Raw genomic sequence first — 12,982 nt, 5'->3', positions numbered from 1 at the left:
CATAGTGAATTCGGACCCAAAAACAAACATTACGCCTAATAGCCATTATCGATCTGGACTGCGTACCTACGGATGAGTTATACGTCACAAGCCCAGGAGCCTCCCCCATCCAGCCAACGACCCTCCCCAACCCCAATCGAAAACACACCTTGAAACAATCCCCATAAAATATACATTCCTTTGACAGCTATCCGTTGTCTTACGACGTTGCGAAGTCTGCTCGTTCGGTTCAAGTTCAGAAGGACTGTAAAGGCGTTTCAGTGCACGCGATAATGGTTTTTATTGCTATTTGTGTAAGGGGTGTTAGGGCGGGCGGCCCGCCCTGCCTTGGGCGGGAGCAATTAGATCCATTTCCGAACGGTTTTTAGAATGCATTTTTTTTTCTGATTTATTACTTATTGTCTTTTTGCGAGCTACAACTGGGTGGGTCAGTTGTCTATGGAAAATTGTATTTATAAATTAATATATATATTACGCTAAGCCAAGATTGAGCACGTAATACAAAGACATTTGAAAATTCTTATATAGTTTCAAAGTGAGCATTTATTATGAAGGGAATGTTTGGTAACTTACAAGGGAAAGACTTTAAGTATAAATAGACTATGATCCGGTCATTATCAACACGAAATTCGGTCTCGCAATTCCCACAGGAGCGAAGCTACGAATGGAGCGACGACACACCGAAGCATCATGCACTTTTTCAACAGCCTACAAAACAGGTCATTGCTCCAATGACGTCACAAGACACGCTCCACTTTCGCGGGTGATCGATGTCGGCCGTCAATGTCAAGGTTGAGTTTGACAGCCGCCCGCGCCGACAGCCGCTGTCAAACGCTGAAAAACGCGCGTCAGCGAGTAATGGATAGCTGCGGGGTCGACGGACGATGTGTTTTTTTTTTTTTTGTAGACTTTGGACATGACTGTAGACTGCCTAGTCGGAAATTTTCACAAATCACTTAATTAATTTTCATCACCATCACTACCTATCAATTTCTGACGTGCGTTGGATCCGGTCAATTCAGGGCAGCTAAGACCACCTTAATGCTAATGCCCTGACAGGTCTGGCCTGAAGATGTCACTTGGTAGTAGGTCTCATTCATCTCCTCCAGTTCCCGGGTCCATTCACGGCTGTGACGTTCGCGTAAAAAATAAAATGTTGAAGAATATATTGTCGTTTTAAGAATAGCCGTCGTTGACGTCAACACTCTTTGAGAATGCCGATTATCTGTCAGCTATCAAGCCTATCTATCCGTCATCCACGGGAGGATATGTAGTGGCCCTATTCTAGGGCGGAAACTCCAGCAGGGAAGTATATTTATGAGGCGTCTGTGTAGGTACTACTAAAGTACATGTACTTTAGTACCTCATGAGATTCATTATGAGAGAATGAAAATGTTTGTGAAATATCAGTTTAATAATAACATAAAAATCAGATACAGATACACAATAGAACAAGTTAAGTCAAATAATAGCGTAAAGAAAATATCATTATCTTGAAAAAAAAAATAGGGCTGTCCCTCTCCTCAATTCATGACGTTTTAAAAATACTGGCCAGTCATCACCAATCACATTACAAGTGCATTCGTCATCAAAACGCCGTTACGCACACCCCTACACTTGCTTTTTTATAAACTGTTCGATAGAAGTCGATAATTTTGCCAGTTGTGTTACAAGAGTATGTTTTACGGGTGTTGACCGTTGTTTCGCCCACGACAAAAAGTAAAGTTTGTATTCCGTTTTCGCAGAATAACTCACGCGGGCGAAGCCGCGGGCAAAAGCTAGTAAATAAATAAAATGCTAGAGCACCGAAGATTTAGACTGAAAATAAATTACTAATTTCAGTGGAAGTATTTCCAGAATGGGTCCGAAGGAAAAATCCGTCTTGACTAAATTTATCTAACCTTGCATGTCAGTTACGACTAAACATATGTCACCTACCCACAAAAAATGTACCTTTTGTAAAATGAAATGCACCATGTTTTAAGCAATAAAGATCAAGCATTCATTCATTCATTTATAAATCTATTAGCATTAAATAATACTGGTGAGTTTAGTCAATTTATGCTATGTAATTATAGTTTTAAAACCTTCGTATTTAAAACACTGTTTGACTAATTTATTTTGGATATTTAACACTCGTAACCGCTAAAGTGCACGCGCCGATGAATTAGTGACTACATTATGAAAATACAATATAATTTAAATTAAGAATTTATGAGCAACGTCCGTTTCATCGGTGAGACAAATAAATATATGTATTGAATTACTTTCGTTCATGCTCCGTTGCATATAGCATGAATATGTAAATTGAACTCAAAACACGATATCCTCCTCGACGCAGTCGGCTAATAAAAAAAAAAAAAAGCAAAAATACACTCCGATAGAAAATTGTGCCAGTCACCGAGGGCCAAACATATACCGTCATTTTCATAAATTTCACAACCCTAACACCCACCATTTGAACGTAGACTTTATTACGACACCAACAAAGTTTGTTTCACATTGTATAGTGATGGGATTTAGGCTGTTTTTGATATTGGAACGTGATGGTCGAATAAATGCGGAACCTATAGAAAAATATGATTATTCATACCAACTTTGAGAAAAAATTACAAGCCGGTATGACACGGGCGTACGGGCGAGCCTTTTAAAAGGTTACGCCCGACTTTCTAGGTCAATGATCTTCGTTGATTAAAAAATATATATATATACGAAAAGCGACATTTTTAAACGTTAATTTTATTTTATTTCACATATAAAGAACAAATATTTATAGTACATAATATAAGAACACTGACAAAAACCACAGAGGTTTGTCCACAGTGAGCATCAACGTCAGCAGTAGTATAAAATATTTTGTATTAATCACTTAACATTAATATAGCGTTGCATTGCAAGCTAATACAACACAAAGGAAAAATCAAGGAAAAACCGGTCAACATTGACGCTTTTCATTTGGATCACTGTAATGTTTTTATATCTGTGACTAGATGTTGCCCGGGGCTTTACTCCCGTGGGAATTTTGAGATAAAATATAGCCTATATCTATATCTTGGATAATGTACCTTACTAATTGTGAAAGAATTTTTGAAATCGGTTCGGTAGTTTCGGTGATTACTCGTTTCAAACATACAAACTTACAAAACTCACAAACGCTTATATTAGGACAAATCACACAGATTGAGCTAGCCCCAAAGTAAGTTCGAGACTTGTGTTATGGGATACTATATTTTATACCATCAACGATTATATATATATATATATATATATATATATATATATATATATATATATATATATATATATATATATATAATCGTTGATGGTATAAAATATAGTATCCCATATATATATATATATATATATATATATATATATATATATATATATATATATATATATATATATATAACATCCAAGACCCGGGCCAATCAGAAAAAGATCATTTTCCAGGACCTCTCGGTTCAGTGGCAAGAACCTTACCACTGCGCCACCGAGGTCGTCAATCAAATGGATAGATCGCATCCACATCGCAGCCATGGAATTAAATGTACTACGTACGTCGTACAATACTAATTCCATTATCGCATCTAAATTCAAGAAGTAATAAATTACAAACTGACATTTTGATTACCTACTTTCATAGTAGGTATTCCGTATCATGTCCGGTGTTCCGTATCATGTCCCGAGCTGCCCTGCGTGCCTCTCCAACTGCTCAAAACCACAGACTGTAGTACAATTGTAACGCAGCTACGCTTTGTTTGGAATCTCTTTCGATGTATTTCGCCTGCGTAAATATCACAAATTTCAAATTCTGAATAAATTGAACCACAAGTAACTAACACACGACCGAAGACGAGGTAGGACGGGTTAAATTTGGCGCAAACAAAGCGTAGCTGCGTTACACATTGCTTTGGCAATTGCGAGACGTTGGTACTCACATATTAGGACGCCAGAGTCTCTAACAAGTACGTGTCTTGCAGCCATGTAAGTATTTTGTTTCTGCAAGGAACCACATAGCATCTTACCTTGCACCACCGTATGTCACTCAGAAATATGTCAAACCGTATCCAATTCTAAATTTCACTATTTTCCCATGTACCTGACTGATTAAAATTTTGGAATCGATCCATCATGCATAATCCGAATTACCAGGCTCGCATAACCGGGTGGATATAAAAGTAATTAGCCCGTTCAGTAACATACGTTTCGTGAAGGCCCGTTGTGCGTGGCAGGCGCGGCGGGGCGTCTTCGGAACACCCTGTGCGCTTACATTGTACAACTCCCTCCCGTCCTGGTGCCCTGGTACATATGATCGATAATGACATGTTTACAGTCTTGTACACGAAAGTACTTGGTGGTCGAAACCTAGAAGGACTTAAGTTCGATCCAAAACAGGACACAATCATAACTAGCTACCCACTTCTAAATGAGAATATCTATCAGGTCTGCGTGACTCATAAAATAAACTAGTATGGACACAAAAACCTGGAAAAATATGCCGAAATCCTCTTTTGGTAGTTCAGTAAATCGAATAATATGCTCGATACGAAAAAAAAAAGGGCTTTTTTACCTTACCGTCTTCTAACATTAGCCCTTCTTAGTCCTTCAAGAAGGACATTCAAAATTAGAATTAATTATTTAAATTAAAAAGCATAGACACAGACTTTTCTCATCGAAAGATAAGAATCAAAGTAGTGTAACGCCATACAGCCAGAAAACACGCGACTAGCGATATTGGTTATTTATGACAATTTGCTTTCTGATTCTATTGCGTTTCGCCACTGAACGCCTGCTTATGCACCCTTTGTATTACAATAGTACACAAATACACGAAGCCTCCGGTCGTATACCATTAGAATTAACTGGAATATTACATGAAATACGTTTTAGTACATACGTAGAATAGATATATCTTGGTATAACAGTTGTTTCATAATTTTTGTCATACATCTATTTATGTAGTTTACCCAAATACAGAAATATAGTCAATTTTACGTGATTGTTCAATCACATAGCATATCATACAGCTAGCCAAATATACATTATATAATAATGTTCGCATGTAGGATTTGGAAATAATTTAGAAGATCAAAATTATTTTTTATTCACAGAAGTCAAACAGTACTGCTTCCAAACGTACACAAATACACTAGTTCTTAATTTAAAATACTTGAACACTCGTCAACCCTGCAATAAATATCTCTAATTCATAGTTACAGTTTGGAAACTAAAACCCTATTTAGGTATCCCTCAAAAAGTTGCCAGTTACCACGTGGAGCGGCGTGCGGGGAGTAGGGGGGGGAGGGGGGAGCCCTCTGTAACTAAATTTTGAACTGTCACGTAGATTAATGATAGCAGGCCGTGCGATACGCGTAGCGAAAGAATGGAGTGGATACGCTCTTTACATTCACAAGAGAGAATTATACAATATCACACAAGTGCGGTTGGAGTGATTCTGAAGGCCTACCATGAAACATACAAACACGTAGCACGTTAGTAACGTCCACGTGCTGTCTTTTTTCCCATATCGTATACGCATCGTGTAAAAAAAGAGAGAACGGCGGACGCAATGTCGTGCTACAATGTTTTATGTTTCATGGTATAATCCCCTCTGATCTGTGTCTGTACCGAGGAAGCTCACACCATAAAGCGCATCATTCATAGATACCCTCGAAAAATCTTTGCGAATAAACAACACCTGACGAAATCTCAAGATGTGACAGATGTGAATCTATAGTAAAAACTATAAAATTTAGATTATATGTTCCAACAACTGACAACGTATAGCTATACGATTAACTCAATAAATTGCTTTTAAAATCCGTCGTGCAGTCTTATCTCCACTACGCTAGCAGCGGAACGCAACGTCGCGTAGCGCGTACCGACGAGGGTACGGAATGGATTTCGGAAATCGATGGCCTCCAAAAATATTTACCACCACGTGTGTCTTCCGTCGAATGTGAACACACCTCTGTTTTTGTAAATTCCCCGTAGATTTCATTGGCAATATCCACTGTCTTGAATCTTCAACTTTGTACTGTCAATTTTCAATTTATTAATACTTTCTGCTTAGTATTATATCTACCTTTTCATTTGTAGTCAGCTCTTCTCTGTCATTCCACTATGGGCTTCGATTTTGGATCGTCCTAACGTCGACTGAAGCTTTCATTAGGTCATTTGTTGTTGACGACCTCGGTGGCGATGGCGCAGTGGTAAGGTTCTTGCCACTGAACCGAGAGGTCCCGGGTTCGATCCCCGGTCGGGTCATGATCGAAAATGATATTTTTCTGATTGGCCCGGGTCTTGGATGTTTATTTATATATGTATTTGTTATAAAATATAGTATCGTTGAGTTAATATCCTATAACACAAGTTTCGAACTTACTTTGGGGCTAGCTCGATCTGTGTGATTTGTCCTAATATATTTATATTTGTTGATAACTTACTTTACTTTCGTACTAAATTACTTACTTCTTACTTAGATTGGAAGAAGTCTACCCCGTTTTCTTGCATCGTCGTTCTATAATCTAACCAATATACTGAACCATTTTGATGTTTAATATTAAGTATTTTAAGAGACGTATGAAGCGTTTGTGATTTCTAACATTCTAGATAAGAGAAATTATAAGTGTCACAAGAATATAAATGAAGAAACATATAATGTGTTTCAACGACTCTTGGCTGGGGATGACTAGTAAAGCCCTCAGTTACTTTTAAATATTAACCCGTTATGTACTAGCAGATAGATATGTTACATGATGTACCTATGACATAACCCACATAGCGGGAAAGGCCTGGAAGACATCAATAGCAATAATAATCCTGTCACAATTAATAGTTGGTGTTAAAGAAGAAGAATAAAATGTAGAAGTTCATGTCCTATTGAAAGGACGTAATCAATACAGAAATAATTTATTCAAAACATTATGTCACTGGCAGTCGATAACATACGTAATAGCCATCTAAACTGTATGTATATTTTATAATTGATTCCAATATTCCAATAAATTGTCCAAAACCTCAACACTGCCCGACGCAGCATTTAGATAAATAAAATCATCTTTATAAATAAACCACGACCTACCCAACAAAAACCTACTCAAATATAAATTATGAAATTAACTGCTCAGACACCAGTAGTTAATGTCATGACGATCAGCTGATCAAATATATTGCTACTATAAAAAGTGAAAACGCAAAGTACTGTGTCCCCCGTATCTTTGTCACTTTCCAACGCGCGCCTTAGTCATACGAACGACCGAGACAGCAACAAAGTAGCTACGGCCGTCGCATAAAATGATATATTAATGTCAGCTGTGTTTAGGACCTCGTGAGTCTACAAAATAATAGATGGTCACAAATAAATTACTCGGCGAGTGCATTTCTGAACGAAATTCGGGCGGTCGACGACCTCGACCGTGGCGCGTATCGCGATTGATATACGACTTGCGAAGGTCGCCATCTTGGTTGTTGTGTTCGAAATTTGAATCTCTGTTCGATTGGCTCGTTACTGAACGTGTCAAACGGTCAGGGCGGGAATTATGACGTTTCTGGTCGTCTTTTTGCCAATATGGCTGATTTTGGAGGGTCCGTGTGTGATACAGGTTCGACAAGGACAAAACCAGTTATTAATTGACATGTTTTTTCTATTAGGTGCTTTTCTGACCACACTGAAGACATAACAATATCACATTGACGTCAAAAATACTTTTTTTACATCCATCGCTCCATAATTAAGCACAAGCGATGGTGGTGTAATGGTTAAGACGCCCGCCCGTGTATCGAAAGGTCTCAGGTTCGTATCTTACTCATGCCATATGAGTTTGTATACCAATCTAACTCGTATATAGTCGTTTTCATAGACCACCACTTGCTTCCGGTGAAGGAAAACATCGTGAGGAAACCTGCACACTGGTGGACAGTTTAGTTCGCTAGTGAGTATGCGACTACCTGCCACAAGATGGCGGGGTAAGTAGTCGTAAAGTCATGCCTTTATGCGACTTGAATAAAATCTGACACCAGTGTTAACAATAACACACTCGATATGATGATTAAGCACAAGCAGTTACTTCTTTATGATTATGCTACTTATATAATAACGATATCGGCTTGGTGCAGTGCTGATTCGACTGGCCACAACAGCATTGTCGACGGTTCGCGCTCTTTTTTTGCACCGCCACCATCGCCTGCTGCCCGCCCATTATCACGGCCTAACTTACTGAATGCACGCTATGCACAATCGCAAATAATATTAGTCACAGATACTTATGCTAGGAAGATGTGGTATGTGGTTCCGCCCTAGAATAAGACCACTCCATATCCTCCCGTGGATGTTGTACAAGACACCTAATACATCAACATAATTCTCAAGGAGAGTTGACGTCAGGCCGGTTTTAAAATATCAGCCGAATCTTGAACATTTTAAGGTTTTTTTTGCACTAACAAGTTTATGTGTGTATGTGATGTTGAGAAGAAAAAAGTAGGACGTGTCCTGGACCCTGGCTAAACGCTTAACGGATGAGAAATTAACGAGCAAAACGCTCAGATGAGAATGAGAGAACAGATGATGCGCGAACGAACCACATTAAAACATTAAAATGAGACTCTTGTCAAATTTTGACACCTGTCAAAACGACTTTTGACTTAGAATATAGCACGTTCAGATTTAGAGAATACCTACATTTCTATATTCCCTTTATTTTATAAAACAGACGAAAGGCAAGGCAATCGGGGCCTCCTTTGTGGGTATTTGATATTCTGACGATTGAATTAATTATTTCACTTGTTATAAACGAGAAAAACTTTTAAATTAGACTAGTTACAGTAACGGGAAAAATAAATTATAAATTGCTATTTATTATGCATGTTAGGTGCACGGCGGTTGCACTAATCATAGGATTAAAAGTTTATTTTTAGTCTGTCTTAAAGTTTTGAAATCGGCACATTATTCGTGAAAATTCACAGGCGGTTTATTTTTAAAAGTACTGGCCACTTTTACACTGTGTACTTCTCCCTTCAATTGTGCTTATTTAAATAAAGAAGAAAAATATAACTCATAATTCCCACCAGCGTGTCGTGGATGACGACTGACAGCTCATGATTTTTCTATTAAGACAAGCGATCGCCATTTTATCACACCCAATCTCGGCCATTTTGTGTGCGTTTCAATTGAGTTGCGTGCGCGTGCAATTGCAAAAACTGTCTAATTAATAAGTACTTAATTGGCATCCCGATAGCATAGCAACAAATTAGTCTCGTTAGTATTTGACGTGCTGGCGTTTTGAGTGATGTGAAATCTGATTAGTCTATGGCATAGTATGGCGCAGCAATAACCCATCAAGATTTTGACTCTGTTGCAGTCTATAAAAGTTAAAACCGCCAATCGAAAGGTCCGAATCTGCTCGTGTGGTTTTCATATAAAGTTACTTGATTTCGGTGAAGGGAAACTTGGTGTAGGAACCTCAACTGCTGAGTTTTACCGGCTTCTATCAATGCTGTTATTTAAAACAGTACCTAATTAACTTTACAATATTGGAATGCATTACATTGTATGTAATTTAGGGATGTGCCAATACTGAGTGATGACAGAATGAACGGTGAGTTCTAAAATTATTTTCTTTTAATTTTCTAGATCTTTAAATACCGATTTATCTAATCTGCCTACCGCACTGGCACCTAACTTCACAATCGAAAATAACAAATATTATTAGCCACTACTTACATAAGAATCTTTGTACAATTGATACCATATCATATTCTGTAATTAACAACGTTGTACAGGTACAAACGTACAAACAGGTCTACAATCTACTATTACTGAGTGGACTATTAATCAATTTTGGGGATCAGCCGTAGCACAATGCTTTTGTTTATCAACTCCTCATATAAAAAAGTAGTATCAAATATGGCACTTTTGGTATGAAATATGATATAGATATTTATCTATTTATTTACCCTTTACAAACAGAAGAGGCGTCTGTCTGTAGCGCCCTAACTAGCCTATTACTATATACTATACTAGCGGCCCGTCCCGGCTTCGCATGTGTATAAATATAATAAATTATACATCTAAACCTTCCTCAGGAATCACACTATCTATTGGTGAAAACCGCATGAAAATCCATGCACCAGTTTGTTGAGTTTATCGTGAACAGACAGACAGACACGACTGTTGACTTTGTTTTATAATATGTAAGGATACCCACCTATCTGCATATGTTTCTTTTAATTCTATATTTATACTGCAAAAGGTTCACGATAAGTAAACGATGTTGTACAAAGTTTACGTGTTACGTGTTTAATTTAATCTAGACTTAATCACGATTTCATTATCTGGCGGGCAATATAAAAAAAAAATTAAACGCAAAAATAGCGAAATTATCTTTTTTTTCAAACTGGTCACCTCGGGAAATCGCGCTGCAAAGCGATGATAATTAATCAACAAAATTAATAAGACCACGGAACCATGTTTCTGTAATGAGAAATATGCAGATCACAATCGTGGAGTAAGAAACAAAGCTCATTCTAAAGGTAATTAATATCGTGGCCGATACAGAACAAATCAACACACGAACACGATAACACGATTTGAAACAAAAAACTCGCACCTCTCTTTCCATCCATACCTGTCAGACAGGGACAGAAGCGTTTAATTTGAACGCCGCCCGTATTTTATGATAAATAGCAAAATGAAAACGGTTGAGTGTGTTCTCATGTCGAATTGATATTGTTTGAATTTAATTTATTTTACTCGGGATTTCGCGCCAAATGAATGCCTCGGAGCGGACACAGATTTTTCAAAAGCGACGCTTGGTTTTTGGAATCGGAATGGAAACGTCATCGCAAATAGATTGTATTTGGACGTGTGATACGTTAACTTTTTAATTTCAACTAGTGCTGGGCTGGGAACGAGTGAACGGCAAAGGCTACACATGAATTTGAATTTAGAGCTGAAATATTTATGCCAGTGAAATTCATTTTGTGTTCGAAATAGTTTAAATGAATTCGAATACAAAAATCATGAATTTTCCAATTCCATATTCAAAAGCATTGTATTCTTTTTTTCGTCTGAACATTTGTTCTATGATACTGGCAGGAATGTAACATAAATTTTTAATAATAAATGCCGATACAATCCATCGGTTATGCATCGTAATGTTTTTAAAGGTGATTTTCGATTACTCGCAAATATTGGTTAAAGAAATGGTCGTAAATCACCCGTCTAGCGGAAAACGATTTTGCACCTTGAGTTTTGGACGATAAGGTTTCTTTTGGAGTGTTTATAGCAAATGAGAGCCATTGGAGCCTAATAAATTAGCATGCTTTAATGACCTAATCAAAGTTTATGAACTGAGTCGATCCCGACTCCTAGTGTTGGCGATTGACTTATTTTAACGTAAAAAGAAACAGCGAAGACTGTAATTATTTTTTGAATTTTATGAAGATTGGAATTTTTGTTAACATGACGGTTTTACAGCCTCCCGTGATTTATTATGGTTTCCTCAAGTTTCTGAGACGCAGCTCGCAATACTCACCCATCGCATCTGTAACAAGAGACAAAAATGCTTTTAGTGACATTTTGGGTTATTAAAATAAAATAAAAAAACTATAAATTCGACGTTTCTGTTAAAAACTTCGAATTTTAAAAGTTCTTCGTGAAAATTGTGTTTTCGAGTAGCAAATTTGACGTTTAAGATGTGACAGATCATAAATGGCTCAGAATGGACAGATCATAAATGGACAGATCAGGCGGAGCTGGAGGCAACAACTACTATATAAAGTTGGTTATATTTGGGACATGTCTGTATTTATGTTTTTTATGACATGAGTATCGTTGGCATCACCACAGAAAACCCAACTACTCAGGAATAAAATACTTATAAAATAGAGCACGCTATAACAGTAGGTAAGTACATCCTCCTTATGTAAAGTCGGTTGAAAATAATCTTCGAGACAAAGTCCTTGTGATCCGTTATCAAACAGATAAGCTACGGTTATCGTTATCATGACGAATTAACTGACAGCTCGGATCGACAAGATTTGACAGCTTGACAGGTGACGTGCCACATCACTAGGCCAATATTGATAAAATGTGACCTTTAGAAATAATATTTATGGCGGACACTATGGTTAGGTTATTTTTTTGGCTATAGTAATATAAGTACTTATAGTAGTAGTTTGACCATTTATTTTCAAATTAAAAACTTGCCATACCACGTTAAAGAATCGCACAATTAATAACCAGTACTAGCAGTAACATAATATGGTGAAAAATACCAGGAAAACAGAAACACGTGTCTTTTTTGTACCAGGCGGTACTAGGGCATCAGTCATTCACCATTCCAGAATATCTAGCAGGAGTTTTGTTTCATAGCTTTATAACGGCTTCAGCTACACACTAGCTAGCGCATTCGAATTCGAATAGATACCGACGCGAATGTATAAACACTGCGTAGTTCGTATGAGTGCTTTTATTTACCGCAATGAAAAACCAGCAATGGAGTAACTTTACAATTTAGTAGAGCGTTCCTAATTCAAAGGAGAGTTTTTAAAAATAAAATATTCAAATAAAAAAAAAAGTAAAGTACAGAGAAAATTCAAACGGCCAGTTTCACCAAGACAGTTTAGAGTCATTAAACGAGAGGTTTAAAAAAATAGAACGTTCCATGTTGCGCGGTGAGCGTGCGCTGTACCCCGTTTTAATTCTATTTACATTCCGCGGAGGACGGGCTCGCACGACCGGCCGGTTGCTGAATGAGCGGTTAACTTTTAACTGGTGGTTAGTGGGTGTTTTTGCGGTTGGAATAGGGCATCAGATGTCAACAGGAGTATCAAAGATGTGGGTCATGTAGTGTTATGTTGACCTTCATCATTGCATGCTTTAAGAAATAAAGACTGCTGTTAGAATTTTGCAGGAGTCTCTCAAAGAACAAACATTAAAACATTTTGGCTGTGTCTCCTGGTACTAACCAGGAGAGAC

General features: G+C 37.5%; 1 protein-coding gene across 8 annotated transcripts in view; it reads right to left on the bottom strand.

The window, feature by feature from the left end:
• The window catches only part of hth (homothorax), a 282,966-nt gene that overhangs the window by 140,918 nt on the left and 129,066 nt on the right, over positions 1-12,982 (bottom strand). For 4 of the 8 annotated variants that reach the window (XM_053757907.2, XM_053757911.2, XM_053757910.2 and 1 more), the window contains exon 8: positions 11,538-11,546. The exons of the other annotated variants lie outside the window; for them this stretch is intronic. In XM_053757907.2, the coding sequence (XP_053613882.1) occupies positions 11,538-11,546 (9 nt within the window). The remainder of the gene's footprint in view (positions 1-11,537; positions 11,547-12,982) is intronic. 8 annotated transcript variants of the gene reach the window in all.

Source organism: Plodia interpunctella, chromosome 17 (assembly GCF_027563975.2).
Source record: "Plodia interpunctella isolate USDA-ARS_2022_Savannah chromosome 17, ilPloInte3.2, whole genome shotgun sequence".
Lineage (NCBI taxonomy): Eukaryota > Metazoa > Arthropoda > Insecta > Lepidoptera > Pyralidae > Plodia > Plodia interpunctella.
The sequence above is the reverse complement of the archived record's forward strand: the minus strand, read 5'-3'. Positions and strand labels throughout refer to the sequence as shown.